The sequence below is a fragment of the Aythya ferina genome (assembly GCF_964211825.1).
Source record: "Aythya ferina genome assembly, chromosome: 11".
Classification (NCBI taxonomy): domain Eukaryota; kingdom Metazoa; phylum Chordata; class Aves; order Anseriformes; family Anatidae; genus Aythya; species Aythya ferina.
Window position 1 is genome coordinate 3602098 of NC_140307.1, and position 17597 is coordinate 3619694.

Here is a 17597-nt window from a genome sequence, read left to right on the forward strand (position 1 = left end):
AATTGCTTTTCCATTCTATTTCCTGAAGTCTAAAACACACCATTATTTCATCTTGCATTCAGATATCTCTGATATTTAAATGCTGAAGATCCATATTAGTTGGATGCTTCGTAATGTATGTCCTTGTTCCTAAGGCTTTGGAGTTCCTTTGGAATATTGCTCTTCTTTCCTTCATTGCTCAGCAACCTTTTCTCTCATTTATTCCACTTAAAAGTATTTTTCTTTCTGTAGCTAGATTATGGTTTTGTCTGTTTTTTATTGTTTCTGTCCCCAAATGCTGGATCTTACTCAAATTGGTCAGTTGGTGAAGCCAAATGCCATATAGTAGGAGCAAATGTATTGTATTTTTGTGTCTTAGCTATGCTGTAGTATATGGAACTGTTAGAGTGGTAATACAATAGCTCATAAGATTGTTTATTTTGACCAGAGTAGCACAGCCCATTTGGTTTTGGTTTGGGTCTGTTTTCTGAAGGAGAAATATCTAACTTTAGTCACAGTTCCTTCAACCTTACTATGTCTTGGCATTATTACTGATGTACTGTGGATGTTTTCTGTGCATTTTAACAGGTGTACAACATGTTTCAACATCAAAGTCTTGGAATTAAAGTCAGCATTCGAGTGACAAAACTGGTCCTGCTTCGCAATCGACCTGTAAGTTCTAACTCATTTTTGCCCTTCTGCTGTAATGGTGCCACTGTATTCTCACAGGCAGAGCAGGATCCCTGTGCTGCGTGGGTGGGAAGTGTGGGCTGTCTGGCCATAGGATCACAAAATATAACTGGTGCCTGCCTGCCATGCTACACTGGGTAGTGTTACAGGTGAGAAGTACAAGGGGCCACAGGAGTGAAAGGAGCTACAGTCCTTTTATTTAGCCTGTCTGGTAAATCTCTGCCTGCTTATAGTTGTGAACCAGACTTGGGAATTAACTGTTAGAAAAAATAAAAATTATATGGCTTTGGTATCAAAAATACAACTTCCAGATTTAGGAAACTTTTGAAGCTTGTGACTGCTGCCAGCTGGTGGATTTTGTTCTGTAGATCAAATGGCAGAGAGCAGTGTGGGTTCCAAAGTCCCTGCTTCGCCCACTCAGATGAAGCTGGTTTTGCACTTTTCTTTCCCTCATAGCTGTACCTTGGACCCTCTGTTTTTTATCAGAGATACAATGTGTTGTGTAAATGCTGTGACTGATATTTCTTATTTTGTGTCCTTTTCTATCCAAAAGGCTAAGTTGTCTATCGGGCATCATGGAGAGAGGTCTCTGGAGAGCTTTTGTCACTGGCAAAATGAAGAATATGGTGGAGCGAAGTACCTTGGTAACAACCAGGTTCCTGGTGCGAGGGATGACACCCCCCCTGTGGATGCTGCTGTTTTTGTAACCAGGTATAGTGAGGTCAGCTTTATCAGTTTACTTAACCAGTACTGGCCAGTAGTCAACTATGAGGTTATCTGGTCCAGCAGTAATAGAAGAAAAAGATCCATTGATGATGCATTTGCTGCCTGGGTGCTGTTTGGAGGGCTCAAATTTGCCTTGTTTTTTTTTGGTGTATGTTTAATGATGTTGTGCAAAAGCATTGTCAGTCACCATAGCATGTCATAGTCAGGATACAGGCAAGATACTTTTTTCTCGGACCAGCCAGTTTAAGTGGAAAAGAAATGGGTGAGGTTTTGGAGGACAAGACCTTCATCATAGAAGAAAGCTGCTGCCAAGTTGAGAACACGGGTAAGAACAAGTGCTCCGAGTGTAATTAGGTAGATATGCATATTGAACAGTCTGAGAGGAGAGATAGTTGGTACCTGTGGAGCATACTGGGTGTCAGTAGGAGGGAGGTGGTGAGGGAGTTCTCTCTTAAGAAAGTGAGAGATGAATACCAGAAACTAAATTAATTTTCTTGCTCTTTGCCTCAGGAGATAACCACTTCAACATCCCTCCTCTATCATAGCTCAGATCAGTAGTTCTTAATTTGTATGTTTGAAACCTACTGCATTTATTTCAGACGTGAAATAATCTGTGTATGCATATTACAGCAAATTTCCTTGCACCCTGCAGCCCTGCCTATTGATACGTGTATATCAAACACATCAGGGTATGGCCCAGATGCAGTAAATGAAAGGAATGTTTTCTATGTTAACCTGCAATCTTTTTCCTGCAACTTCGCTACTTGAGCTCAACCTCAGAATACAATTCAAGTCCTGTGTTCCTCACAGTCACTGTAAATTTTGAGTATCAAATCTGTGGTCTTCTAAGTTGATTGCATACTTTAAGGTTTACACTAAGAATGCTTTGTTACAGAAAGGATCACTGAATAATTAAAGTGAGCACAAAAATATGGTGTAAAATGGGTGCTGTGTGTGCTACAAAGACACTGCTTCCTACCGCTGTCTTTCCTAGTTAGAGACAGGAAATGTCTGTACTGTACTGCAGCTTAATATTATTCACCTCTGCTACCTTTTTTCCTTGCCAACAATGCAACTAGAAAGGCATGGTTTTGCTTAAACTGCTATTCTGATTGCAATTGTCTCTTGTGTTAACCATCGCATTGTGAATTCTCCATGGGATTTTGGTGAGTGTTCAGTAAAATAGCTGGTGAGCGGGGCATGGAGCCAGCAAAGTTCCTAAGAGTACACCTTCACAGACGTATGTGCAGTTCCCCCAAATCCTTCTTTCTCTCCTGTATTCAGTGTAGTCCAACCAAGCACTTAAGCGGATACTTAACATTTTAGACAGGGTGAATAGTTCCTTTGAAGTCAATGGGCTGAACATCCTGGTTATAGTTGAGCATGTGCTTTATTGGATCAGGGCCTAAATAAATAACCAACATTTTTGTTAAACTCATCTGGACATCCAGTTGTCCTGCATGACAAGTGAGGCAGACAGAATCTTTTCTGATGTGCTCTAAGCACAGGGTGGAAGGAATGAGCAGTGCATTTCGTCTGTGCATTCTCTCTGCAGCTTATAAAACTGAGTGCGTAATGTCAGGCTAAATGAGTTGGACTCAGGCATTTGAGAAAGAATTGTGGAGATGTTCGCAGGGCTCAGTAAATTCACAGGCTTTTGTGATCAGAATCTTTGGAGAAGTATAGGTTCAATTGGGTTAGAAACTAGGTTCACGTTTTGTGAGAAAGTTCAGGCCAGTGAGCCTGCAGCTGTGTAAAAGCAGCATTTTTTCTGTTTCATAGGCCAGCAGTGTTTACCTGTATCCTTCCTTATTGCTGCACCTTGTTATTGAACCCATCCTGCCTCTGCTGCGTAGAGGATGCCATGTTGCTTGGAATACTTCTGGCCCATCAGCCTGATTCCTTTGTCAGGGAAATAAGGTTTTCTACTCTAGGCTTTGGAAGTGTGTGTGTTTCTGTCCATCCCTTGACCACCCTCCTCAGGACTGTGCAGAAGGACCAGCAGCAGGGGATATGGGAGCAACAACATGTCCAGTACAAGCCATAGTGCCAGAAGAAGCGGAAGCTGAATTTTTCAGCAACTACTTTAGCAGTAGGAAAAGATTATTTGGGGTCAACCTCTAAAGAAATCCCCCTGGTTCCAATCTGGCTGTGTTCGTTTGAAATAACAAGGCACACTTGCCTTTTGGAACTTCACCTGAAAATGGTATTCCCCATATACTCAGTTGGATGTAAACGTAGATGATCTAGGTGGCAGGTATATCCCTCCTGTGGGATAGTAGTAGTATCTCTACCTAATTGACTTTCAGGTAAGAGGTATACTATGTCTGTGAAATAAGACGTACCACTGCCCAGTTCGGTAAATAAAGGAGCAGTGATAAAAAATCTCGTACAGTCCTGAAGGTTTGAGTATAGTGCAGTGGTCTCTATAATCTTTATGCTTTCCTTGTCCAAATTATGCTTTTGAACTTACAGAAATTCAGATCTTCGGCACCTACCAGTAATACGTTTCATATTTTGGTGAGCAGCTGACCAGAATAGCTTCCTTCCGCAGAGTCTGCATCTTAGACGTTTGTCCAGCCCTCCACCTTCCCATTAAGTGGGCAAGTGAAGCAATTCCTTATGCATTCAGAAAGCTGGGCTCACAGGGCTACTAAATGTATACATGGATGGACCAAGCTTTCTTTGGCAAGCTTATACCTGTACATGTTTTCCTCTGTCCTTTAGCTTTGTGACCCTCAAAGGTTAAACTGGTCAAAAGATGTCATTTGAAGGATGCTAGTAAGTTGTCACTAAACAGAGTATTTCTTGTTCATGTTGCACAGTTCAACAACTGTCCTCCTTTCTTACAGGAAGGACTTGAATTGCAGAATTCAGCTTAGCACAGTTAGGTATTTTTTTCCAGTTCGTGTGAGCCAGATGGAAGAGTGACTTTAGGAGGAGTTCTGAGCTCTTCTTTTCTGGCTCTTTTTATTGAACAAAACAACTGACTTATTGTCATTTTTTCAGAAGAATTGTTGAATTCTGCTAATGAAAACAGTTCACAATACAACAAGTGATAATGACTGAGAATTTCACAGATCTCTAAAAGATCACAACACATGTGCTGCTTGATTCAGCCAGTGACTAAAAGTGAAGAGGAAATTTGCTTCACTGCTATAGTGTGAGATTTCAATACATTATCCAAAACTTGGTGTGATAAGGTCAGGTCTGGCCTTAGATTTGAATTGTAGGTCTCAGAGTAACAGTTTTATTCCAATATATCTCTATAAAACATCCCACTAACAAAGCTGTAGTCTCTGTGATAAGAGATCTCAACGCATGCAGTGAATATGAAGGTATCTTTTTTATATCCTTAGAGTATCATTATGGAATTATTCATGTCAGGCTCTTATTTCAAAAACGTAGATGCAGTAAAGCTCAAAAATGCTCCAGGGAGACCTGTGATTGAAACCTTTTTAAAAACAGATCAGTTCCTGTACCATGACAGGGCCATTTTACCTCTCTGGTGTGACTTATCCACAGGTGAGACAGATCTGCCTTAATGCATTTGTGATCTTTGGTCTCTCTCATGATTTTGCAACAAAGGACTGTAGGAGTTTCAGTGTATAAGTTTTTGTTTAGGCAGCTTGCATTTGGAAGGGGCAGGAGACTCACTGAGCTCATTTGTGACTGTAGGTTTGGATGTGCTTTTTTGCTTTTTCTACAGAGTTTTGGAGTAAAACTTATACAGTAGGTCTGGAGAATTTAAATCCTAGCGTTTTGATACAAGGTCTTTGAATAGAAGCATGGTATCACTTGGACTTGTGTTTGTGACACTCTTAAAGGATGGACTGGGGAAGTTTCATATTTGCAACCCCACAGGCAGTGAATCGGGCAGCTGTGTTCAGCTCTTCTTGCTGACCTGTCTTGAGTCCTATCCTGACCAGACGGCATCGCAGCACTCTTTACAGACAAAGATGGTTACACATCTGTAGGAGAGTCTGCAAGTTGTGCTGGATTGCTTACAGGACCCTTCTTTTTATGGCACGGTGGGTAATTTCTGCAGGGAGCTACCTGAAAGTGCCAGACACCTTTCAGTGTGCAACACAGAGCGCAAGGAGCAAAACTTGCTGTGCTTTATTTGCAGAGCTGGCCAGCCCCTGAGGAGAGAGATGCTTTTCTAGCAATGGCCTTTTGCCATCTACTAATAGTTGAACTATCTGTTGTCACAAGAAAAGCATCTGTTTGATTTACCAGTTTATATAACGTAATAAGTCCTTAAATAAACCTCTGTCAAGTTGGCTCTGGGAATTCAAGCAGGCGTGCTTGTGCCAGCTCTGTCAGGAGACTGTCATTAGTCTTCTTTGGAAAGGCTGGAATGCCAAGGTGTCGAGACACAGTAAGGCTGTGGTGAAAAATGAAAGCTGGGGCTGGTGTGTGGTCGTAGCTTCCATTTTTGTTTTGTTCCTAACTGTTTTTTTACACTTTGCTTGTTATGTTTTTTTCTGCATTGAAGCATGGTGAGATTTCAGTATCTGCTTAGCAAGAGCTGGTGATAACTTTTGTTTCCCTCCTTCCAAGTCCTTGGCCACCTGATTTGTGATTTCCAAAGAGTGAAGGGTTTGCATTTGTTAGCCACAGACCTCGGCCTTAAGTCCCTTTTCTTACAAATCCTAGTTTCATTATTTTTCTTATTCGGGAAAGAAGTATTTTTAATCTTTCTTCATTCTTCCTCCTGCCAAACTCTTAAAATTCCACGCAGGACTTGGGCATTTCAAACAACACACAAAATGTTCTAATGTAATTCTCTCACTAGCTTCCCATCACGGTGAGGACACATGACAGAGATTATGGTTTCTCAGCTTCCCTTCAGCCACGCAATGCTTTTCTTCAGCTCTTCTTCGTAGCAGGTGGTACTGCTAAGCAGGACTGAAGATAGCTCCTAAATGCTTAGGCCTAAGTGCTTATTGAAATATATTCAAACTATTAATTGAATTAAAAAATACTTCTCACACTTCTCTGTCATGAGGAAAGTCGTTTACAAAATCTTCTCACGTGCAGTGGTATTACCTGGACCCTGAGCTTTCAAGGCTTTTCTTCCTGTTTCTGTTTAACACAGCTCCATGGATCCCTGGCAGGATCCGTGGATGCCAGTGGCATATGTAGTATCTTTTCCTGCCTTGATGAAATTTAGGGAGACTGGATGAGATGTGGAGGGATAACAGAGACCAAATGAAGTCTATTAAATGTGTGTGTATTGGCTTCGAATCACAAAATGAGAAACTTGACTATAACATGTTTAGCTGAAGCCAACTCACCTAGCTGTTTCCTGGCAAATTCTGAAATTCTCGTATTTGTTTTTGTGCAAACATCTGTCTTTCTCTGTTTAGTTCTGCTTGTTTCTTTTCCTTTTCTATTCCAGTGGAAGGAGAAAAAACCTGAAGAACTGAGACTTTCTGAGTAGACATGATCTGTTACAATTCTCCTCTCAAAATAAGAGATTCATTTTTAATCCAATTGCTGATGAAGTCTGACATCCTAGAGTGAGACAGTTCTCTTACATGATGTGGCAGTACTCTTCTGCATACAAAATCTGAAGTATTAAATTGGACAGTAATATGGAGCTGATTCACATAATTGCTTGTAATCTTGCAGTAGCAATCAACGTTGCTATCTGTGTTGTCATCATGTAGACTCCACAGCAGTTAAATAAATAAAAAAAATCCCTCAACACCCATGATATGTGAGTCATGCACCACTGCTTTTTCCTAGCCTGAAGTCTGGAGGCACAGGATACATTTGACTTCTGTTCTGTTTTGCTTTCTAGGACAGATTTCTGCGTACACAAAGACGAGCCTTGTGACACTGTGGGTAAGTCAAAGAAGTAGGGGCGAGTATTTTGATAGCCACCTCTGTGCTGAGAGGAGCTTTCTGGGCAATCTTTCATTCTTTGGTTTACTGTAACGCTGCTTTTGCTGTTCTGAATACCTCTGTGATGCAAATATGGATTAGTTGAGCAGGGTATGAACTATAAATAATCCATTAAATTCTAACCCCTCCTAAGCATTGGAGGTCTCTGAGTTCAGGAAGTAATCTTAAATGATTCAACTTCTTTGGAACAGATGTAGAATTTAGATAATTGGAGATTAAGAAATTGTCTGTGTAATGTACCTTTCAGTGCTTCCTCACCTAAAACAACTTGCTAACTAAAGAATGTATTGCAGTTGTACGGATCTGTGTAACACTCCCAGTTCAAACTGGCACTCAGAGAAGAATACCTCATTGTGGGAATGCCAAGTTAAATCTTCTTTTCCGCCTCCGACTTCCGAACTGCCTTTAATCTTACCCAACCCCTGGATACACAGGGTCCTTACATCCTACTCTATTTCTCTCTTTCTTTCTTTCTTTCTTTATTTTACTTAGGTAGCAGTAACCTTCACTGTATCTGTTCTGGTGGTTTTTATTTAGTCATCACAGTAGCAGCAGTGTTTGGAGGCATAACTCAACGTCCTCTCTGTGATGATTGTATGATTTTTTTAGACTTGTCTCAAAGTCAAGATGCCCCTTATCCTACATTCTGTGTAAACTTGGAGTGGGTCCTGAATTTCAGCTGATCTTAAACTTCAGTGCTTGTGGAGACACTTGGAGACTAGGGCTTGCTCTGCTGACAGTAGTGGGTGACAAGGAGCATGGGGGAAAGTCTTCAGCAGAAGCTCTGAGGCTGCCTGTAGAAGTTTTATCTCAGATTGCGGATCCTTCCCCCTCTGTGTTGTGGAGACTGATCAGGTGAAAGAAGTAAATACAGAGCTGAAAAATGAATACATTTTCTTTTCAAACACAATCAAGGCCTGGCCTTTATGTCCAAGTTTACCAGAGGGAATCCCTCACAATACATTTATTCTTTGTCCAGTGGGAAGCATACTTCCACTGAGCAAGGTTTTTGTCCTGTGTACCTGCATGTGGAGATGACTGTGGTAAGATACAATAAAGAAGTAAAGAAAAAGAAGAGAAGCTGACGGGAGACACGTGCTGACTAAGGTCAGAGCTTTTCCCATTTTTAAAGACAGTATAGCTTAAGATCTCTATTCAGGGAATGATATTACCATAGACAACATGACTAAGGAAATGTTTTTATGACTTATTTTCTGTTCTTAAAATACCCAAATACTTTCTGTGCTGTGACTTGCTGCAGACTCCGGGCTCCCATGGTGAAACTGGAAGATCAGAGCGATAAAGATTAAACTCATTTGTTACTATTTCCAGCATAGTTTTTCTAAGATACTGAGAAGTTGAATGTTCCTGTGAGAAAACCAGTCTGGCCTCTTCCTGAGCCTACTTCTCTTTCCTTCTCTCCTGACAGTTTCACTGTGTACACTAGCATCTTCACTTGCACATTTTCTATGCCGCTGTTTGAATGCAGAGGCAGTGTGGCATATCCCTGAGTACAAGGAAACCCTCTATCATATGGTACCATCTTACTTGTCTTAAATCCTGTTGAAATAAGTAAATATTTTGATAACATCAATTTTCAAGCATTATTGCCTGTGTCCTAATTGTTGAGTTACTGCAGTTGTGTCAGATCATCTACAAATTTAGGCCATTATCTCTGTGTTGCGTGTATTGGCAGCGTATTTTGAAAGGTTTCTTCAAAACCTGAAAACCAGGAGTTACTCTGGAGGAGCTGCAGTCTGAATGAAGTCCAGCCAGGTTACACTGCTCATGGATACTTATTCGTCCCTACCTTGAGAAATGGTGCTTGGGCTTAGTGGCTGAATGTAGAGCCTGAAAGAAGAAAACCAATGGTCATATATACTGTTGGAAGTTAGCTTATATGTAATTTTTTCATATTACAGATGTTAGACTAGAAGGGAATTCAGCCTTGTAGTGTTTGGATGTGTCACAGCAAAGGAAGAATAAATTAAGGAATATATTCTGTGGCATGCCATCAGTTTGAGAAAGGGGCTACTGTTGGTAATAATGAATTTTAACTGTGTGAAAGATTTTCCAGTTTTCCTCTGTGGTCAAAGTAGGGAAAAATAGTTGTCAGTCACAGAGAAACAGGCTTTAATAGCCACTGTTCTGTGCACTGTATATATATAGGTTATATTAGTGGCAACGTAGCATGGCATGGAGTTTTGTACAAATGCAGTGATCAAAGGAGGCTGATACCTGTTGGTACGACATACTGGCTTTTGAAGAATTGTGTTGATGCTTCAGCTATCTCTGTTGTTCCTCACTCCAGCTTCTGTAGACAGTCCCCTCCAAATCAGTAAGAGTACCTGTGAGAGCAAGAAGCGAGTCCAGAGAGTGACACTGCATTTGGTCTTGAAGGTGATGCTGAGGTTGTAGCACTACCCAAAGTTCTCTAGAACAGCAACTTGCTTTGATTCTTGCCTTATGCTTCACTTTTCTATATGAAGAACTGATCTCACCAGATGCATATGTGTTTTTATACCCTCTGAAGGTGGCCATTGCAGTGTGGTACACTGCCATCCTGTAAGGGAAGAATCATCTTCGTGGTGAGCAGGCAGTCTCCTAAACAAGGAAACTGAGGCTGCTGCTCTATATAAGGCACAGAATCTGGACTCTAGACTCCTGATTCCTATTCCCAGCTTTGGCACTGAATCATTGTGTGACATTTGGCAAGTCACTTATGTTTGGAATACTTCTGTCTACCTCTATGAAATGGGGATTTTGAGTGCAAAGCTACAGGAGATTGTATGGCTTAAATAATTCACATACAAAGCGGTGCAGTGTCCTTGAGCATATGATGCAAATATAAGTCCAGAATCTAATGTTGCTTAGTCATGTTTAAGAGCATATACAGACTCCGTTAGATTATGTGCACTAAAATTAGGGGATTTAGAGCACTGCAAGTAAAGTTGTTATTTTTTTTGGTGACGTTTCCTTGATTTTCTTTACAGTATGAAAAATACACAAGCAAAACTTTCTTTGGTGGAAATACTGAGGCTTAGCTGTTGTTCGGAAGTGGGATTATGAAGTTTAAATGGTTTATAAGAGGTGTTCATTTGTGCTCAAAAAGATCCATATTGAAAAACCTGTCTGGAATCTTTGCCTGCCATGCAGACACAGAGAGAAAACAGCAGCAGGAGGTTTGTATTTGTATTCTGGCAGGGGCCCCTCACTGAAACCAGTTGCTCTGGGGACTTCGTTCAAATTTTCTTGGCCCCGCTGCCAAGGTAGTGTGGAAGGTTACATAATGGCTGAAACAAGCTCAAAAATGGTGAAAATATGTAGGTATGTCTTTGTGGGGTGATACCCCACTGGCTGTGTCAAGAAACAGAACCACGTTTGTTTAAGAAATAGTTTGGTAATGCTCATCCCCCCCCATGGCTGTGTAAGCAAGCCCTAGGAATGAACGAATTCAAAAAGGAGAGGGAGAGAAGGAAAAAAAATATGCCTGCGTGCAACGCGTTTGCAGCAGTTGTGTTTCAGTTGTCTCAGTTGCTGGGACCTCTGCTCGGCTCTGCTGTTTGAGCAGGGAGGGTTTGCTTTGTGCAACATAGCCTCGACACGCAGCAGTCAAAAGGTTTGCAGTCTGCTTCTGCTTCAGACTCATCTCTCGTGATGTGACTCTAACCAGGTCTGCCGTTTCCTGCAGCAAAATCTTTGTTCCAATTGAGCCGCCTCTAAGCCAGCCAAATTGAGAGTTTAATGTCTAGCTATTAATATCAGGCTGCAGCTTGGAGCCTTGCGCCTTGTGAGGATCCAACCTTTCTGTGACATAAGCAGATTGAGAATGCCCCTTTCGTTCAATATTTCCACTGCTAGTGCCAAATAAGCAGCTTTACGGTTAGTTAGGAATGATCCTGCATATTTCAAGGCAAAGCTTGGCCCTGATTCCTCAGTGTACATGTTACCCCAGATCCAAGCTGAAGCTTCCCTGTATTCAGCTAATAATAAAAGTGGGGGCAGTGTGGAATTGGGAAATGGAAAATGAGAATGTGTCTTAAATATCCTTAAATTGCCCTGGTTAAAAATGTCTTTACCTCTGCTGCAGTCACATGTGCTTTTCTGTGGCTTGATGTCGGGGAAAAGAAAGCAGAATACAGTGTATATGCTGCAGATGGGCAGGTTTAGTTGGAGAAGTAGCTGCCTGGAGAAAACCGAGCATCAGAGCAGAGGTGACTGAGAAACAGTTTTCCAGACTGTTTCCACAAGTGAATCAATGTTTTGCGAAAAACAGTCCCATCTCCTGGCTGGCTTTAATTAAAGGGCTCAAAGATAACTTACAAAGAGGGTCCTGAAGGTTATAAATCCTTCTATAATTTGTGACTTTTTTTTTTTTTCCTGAGTCTTCCGAACACAGACCGATACGTGGCTGGGGGAAGGCAGGGCTCTGGTTTTGATTTTGCCACTGTGCCACTTGGGGACTGTGCAGACGACATCCTTTGGTGCCAGTGTGTTTGTACCATCGTCCCTCCCTCCTTTCATCAGGGTGTAAAGTGCCATCCCAGAGAGCTGCATCTTACGGGGCTGTTAATTAATTTTCTCTCCCCTGATAGTTGCATCCTGGTTTCTCCTGGTGAGTTTATTGTAGCAAAGGGTTTTGAAATATGCCCAGCTTTTCCAAGTGTGACATTGGGTCTGTGCCTCCACATAGATTTGATCCTTCTGTATTCCACGTAAAACACCTGAATGATGGACTATGCATTTTTACCTTTTCCTTGCTGATTTGCTTGTGCAGTCAGGTGGCTTCCAGTCCACAGCAAGTGACAGCTCTTACCAGTCCTGCCTGCGCCGTGTACTGTTCATTTAAATCTTCGTCCCTATGCAATATCGATTCCAGTCCCCTAACAGTGTCACAGCTGAGAATTAATCCCTAAGGAAAGGGAAAAGACTAGCTGGTTTGCTGCGAGTGGAAAAGAAAAGGAATTCTCACATTAAAAACATTTTCCATAGTGGTTCGTGTTGAATGTTTCTGTATATTCCAGGGCGGGTTTTTATTTGATGCCAGAATAAATAGAAATACCTGCTGCTTAAAACAATTCATTAGAGAAGCAGTGCCTGGCTTTAGCAAAAGCTTTGCTGGGACTGTCCTCCAGACCAAAATCAAACCCACTTCAGTGCCTTAAAATAAGCAACGCCGCAGGTTAAAATGTCCCTTAAAGGGACACCCTTCGGTTGATTTGCTGTTTGTGAAAGAAAGGGACCCCACAGCGCTGCGAATTTTTCTGTCAGCTGTGGCTGTGCAGGGCGATGGAGAGTCAGGCTGCCGGCTTTATGAAGCCAAAGGGAGCCATGGTGCAGTGCAGTGGAAGACTTTTTCTCTTGCCTTCTGGTTGCTAGGGAATAAATACTCAGCTGCACAACCCAGACAGTGCAGAACTGTGCTATTGGGCATATTCATCACTACCATCTCTCATGCCCCACCCTACCCACAGCGGCCTTCCAATTTCTTTTCACCAGCTAGCAATCTCTCCTCCTCTGAATTCTCACTAAGAATTCTTGTGCCAAGAAAGTGTAATATAAGATTGCATAAATTTTAATAGAAGCACTGGGATGAACACAGCCACTCAAGTAATCATGAATTCCTGCTGCCGTAACCCTTGCTCTTCCTCACTTAAGTGTCCTGCGTGTGTTTTTCCTTCTTGCTTGTTTCAGAGACGTGGTTTCAGCCAGGTTGCTTCATATGTGCACAGCTGTTCACAGGCTCCCAGCTAAAGGCTGGAGGAAAATCCTGCTTCCATCAGGCTCAGTGAGAGTTTTGTTACAGATTTCAGCGGGGTCAGGGTCCCAGGCCTGTTCTTTGGCCTCCTATGGGCCTCTGTCAAAAAAATTGGATGAGTTTTTCCTAGAGAGGATAGTGGTTGAGGGTACCTCAGACATCTTTTGGAAAGCCTCATATCCTGAGGCTGATGCTTTGTACTTTCTGAAAATCAGTTGTCATCTCAGTTGAGCTGTCTCTATTTGAGCACTCAGAAGCACTGAAAGCTTTAAAATGTTGCAAAGAAACAATAGTCTGTGAGAGACAAAAAACAAAACCTGGTAAAAATGAGTTAAGCTGACCAGTCTGCTTTTGGAAAGGCAAGTGAAATGGAAAATACAAACAAAGGCTGTATATAAGCAGTCTATTTCCTGCCATCCAGTCTCTAAAAAAATACATATTAAAAGTTGGGCATGCCAGTTTAAAGAGATTACATATTTATTGTCACATACATCAGCTTTCTCATTGATTAATATGAAAACTTAAAATGTGTGCAGCGCAGTTGGTTGAGTGAAGTGCTGATACTGTTTTATAGACTTATTTTCTCTTTCATTGTTATGGAGCATTTGAATTTCATTTGCCTTTGGGTTTGTTTTGCAGCTCAGTAGTCTTGTTTAGGTTTGTCTTTATTCGTTCCATGTACTAACGGCAAGGGTGGATTTTTGGTCTCCTTAGATGAAAAATGACTGTCTTTCTGGCAGAGATGCAGTAGCCAAGCACTAGATGCTGTGCTTAGTTCGGAACTTATGCGGTCCCATTACATGTAGAAAATAGATGATTGATCAGTCATTCTTCAAATTAATTAATCTGAGTGCTGTTGGCTGAGTTTCTGGCTATCTCAGTGGTTTTCTTCATCTTCTCTCCGTTGTTTCATGTCTTGCGAGGGGAACAATTAACTTGTGTAATTAAAATAAATGAAAGCTTTAATGGAGGGAGGGTTAGTGACAGATTTTCTGTTGTTGTTTTTTTGTCATTGTTCCCCTTTCTGTGTGTCCCTATCTCTGAGACATCACAGACCCTCAGTTGCTCTCATGGTTAACCCCTTTCCCTTGCCGTTTTGCCAAAGGTCTGTTTTGCTTTGGTGGTGGCTCAGAGCTCTTAGAAGCTCTTGGTCAATTTTGTTCCTTCATCTTCTCCTTTGTTCAGCCGGGGCTGGACACCAAGAAGCTGCTCTCCCCGGGGAGGCCTGGATGGTCTGTCTTCCATCACGCTAACCGCACGGCTTGCCCACTGAGGTCATGGAATTTCCCTATGTTTACTACACTTTGTTCTTCATAAACCTCCAGCAGTTCCTTATTAGTTCTCCTCCATACATCATTCTCCTTTTGTAGCCCCAAAATGTGTTTCGAGCACTTTATTTTCCAATTATTTATCTGTCTGTCTGTCTGCCTGGTAAGCACCCATCCCACAAGATAAAACAATAGGCCTCACGCTGGTGGTGTATGTTTGAAATTAGCTTGTTCTCGGTAATTTGGAACTAAACACTGTCAGTGGGGAGGAATAACACACTTCCTGCTCTGTACCTGGCCTTTCATTTCTTCCACCATCACACTGCTATTGGTAATTAATGCTTGGAGATATCTAAGCTGTCCGACTTGCTGAGGTACATGCAGCCTTTGCCATCTGTAAGGCAGCACGGTGAAAGTCTTCTCATCAGCTTACCACCCCGCTTTTGTTTCTTAGCACATCTTTGCTAATCCGAAAGTTTGCTTTTCTTGTTGCTCACGCAAATCCTCAACGCAGGCTTTATACCAGAGCTTTTGTCTTCCTTATTGTGACACCCCCGAAGTTCATACAGGACACTTCAGCTTATCTTAGCTTGAAAACTTTCCCTTCTCCCATGGTGTTATTAATGGTTCATGGCGATGTGTTTTGATAAATGCGAGACAGCTGTCCAAAATGCTGTGGAAAGGAATCTTATTATTCCTTTACCAGGCAACATATTTATGAGTAAAAATCCTTCAGGCCATCCACATCTCATTGTTCTGCAAGGTGAATGCTGATTACCCTTCGAATATCTTCAGAAAACTGACTAGCTACAGGAATTGTGTTAAGGTACTTTCCCATCAGGAATCCAGGACTCCAAATCCTAGCCTAATGCCAAATTGCTGTGTAACTAAGCTCCTTTATGTTGCCTTTATTAAAAGGAGCATGTCATGAAGGAAAATATTTGCTATGACTTTGTTGATATTTATTCTGACTTTATCCTTTCATTTCAGCTCCATGTCATAACTCACTTTCTGTGCTAAATCATTGTGCAGTTCCCTGGTACGGGTACAAACATGCACTGCATTCCACTCTAGGGCCATTTATGTCTGTGTGAAATTATATAGACATGTACACAAAGCACCTGGGAATTTGAGTCTCCTAGCTGAAAGGGCAGATATTGCTGTAAGATGTTCCCTTACCCCCTTCCTACACTGGGGGCTTTGGCATGCAGTCACTGTGGGAAAAAGCACCCTTGTTATTACTGTTGTAATTAACAGTTCCCAAGGAATATACGTGACAGTGTCCCTCAGAAGCAGTATAGTCGATTTTCCTGCTAGCATGGAGTAAAAAATAACCCAAAACTTACTGTTTTTTCTATTGTTTCTTTTGTGCAACAGGCAGTTTTTATGTTTTGGGTTCATGGGAATATACTACGCTCGAACTTCTGAATTATTTTTTTATCTCCTACACGGTCTTCTGCCTTAATTATTTTATAAATCAGAGATTATTTCAAGGACACTGCCTAAGAACCACAGCTTTACTTATGACTGAATTCCTTTTAATGGTGATTTAAAGAAATCTCTGCTGTTTATCTCTGAAGGCAGTCATTGTGTTTGCAAACAGGCCGAAGGCAGAAGTCTAATTGATGTCCAGCTAAGCACACACTGCCAAACAAATGTCAAGACAAGCTCTGGAACTGCTCCTTGCTACTGTGTGTGAAGCTGAGAAGTCTTTGAGGCAGACGTGAGCAGAACAACCTCAGTATATTAGGTCTGAGACAGACGACTTCTGTCTTTTGGGGTTTATAGTATTCCTGATGTCATCTGTCACCTCTTCCATGGAAATGGAGATTTGCATATTGCAAGCTTTACGTGCTCTCTGCACCGCTTCACCAGCTTCACACCCCAGCTCTATCACTGCCGTTGCTGAGGATTTGTTCCTTTGGGGAATTCTTGCAAGAATGAACATTAAGCAAATAAAATATCTCTTCTGCTTTCCTAGCTCATCCTGCTTTCTTCTTTCTCTTTTATAATAGAAGGCTGTGAAATGAGAAATAATGTTCGTTTTCTACAGTGCCAAACCTGCTGTTCAGTACTTTATCAATAACCCATTGCTTGCTGTTGTTACCTGTACTGGAAATGCCAACACAGGCTTCTCTGTAGCAGAAAACGGGGTTTTCTGCCATGACAACCTTCCAGAGTAGGTGGCAGAGAGAACATGGGAGTCATGAGAGTGTTACCCCCTTGGTGCTTACCCAAGGGCAGGGAACAAACAGATTGTGCACATTGTGACTTTCAACCCAGTGCCTTACCCGTTAATTCATGGTGCCTCCCTGGTACACCTGTGATATTAAACATACCCAGTCTTTGTTGTTTTTTGTTTGTTTTTTCAAAAAGCTTAAAAGCTCCTTAGTAGAGATCAGAACTCTGCTGTCCCCATTGCACAGAGGAAGTGAAGCCTGCAGATGCGAAGGCTCATTCTGAAGGACAGAGCTGGCTGGAGGTAACCCACAGCTTGAGTCTCAGTCGAGGCCCCTCAGCTGGAGGCAATGCTAGCTCTTCTCAGGCTTTCCCAGTGGAAGCTCAGGTTCCTTGGGCAGCACCCAGTTCTTGAGGTCAGTAAAATAATGATTCACCCCTTCTACAGGCCAGAGGTTTGTGTGTCTTCGTTCCACTGCCTTTGTCTGTTTTTACCTCTGTTCACACATTCCAACCTGGTCATTCAGCTGCAGACTGTGGCCGCATATTGTTTAAGAAAGCTGGTGCATTTATAATTGGAAAACCTCTGAGGTTTTTCTTCTCCTCCTGTCAGACAGAGATGGCTTTTATCCAACTGACTGCTTTTCAGTGCCTTTATCCTTTGCTGGCTTGAAAACGTTTCAGATAGTTTCTATTGTTTTATAGACCCTGTAGCTAGAAAACCAAGCTGTGTAAAAACATCTGCACATAGCTGTGCAGTAGGCTACAGACACGTAGGGTAATAAGGCATGATTGCATTCATTGTAGCATTTGCTCCACTGGATAATCAAATAGAAGCATTCCAGTTGCACACAGGATATGTAAGAGTAGAGGAAGGAAATGAAGGACAGTTGCCTACTGTACTTTTACATTTCTTTTGTTTTGCAGCTGCCAAGACTAAATGCAATTTTGAGAGCAGATTTTAAGTAATGCGGAGATGAGATTTTACTAGTGATAACCAAGAATGCAGCACTGGGAAGTTTGCATAAAACACAAGCAAAATATAGCAATATAATATAAAAAAACCTCTCCCACAGAAGGAAGCT

General features: G+C 41.8%; 1 protein-coding gene across 2 annotated transcripts in view; it reads left to right on the forward strand.

The window, feature by feature from the left end:
• The window catches only part of ADAMTS17 (ADAM metallopeptidase with thrombospondin type 1 motif 17), a 172502-nt gene that overhangs the window by 33522 nt on the left and 121383 nt on the right, over positions 1 to 17597 (forward strand). For both annotated transcript variants that reach the window (XM_084531890.1, XM_084531891.1), the window contains exons 5-7: positions 568 to 651; positions 1223 to 1380; positions 7205 to 7248. In XM_084531890.1, coding sequence (XP_084388016.1) covers positions 568 to 651; positions 1223 to 1380; positions 7205 to 7248 — 286 coding nt within the window. The remainder of the gene's footprint in view (positions 1 to 567; positions 652 to 1222; positions 1381 to 7204; positions 7249 to 17597) is intronic.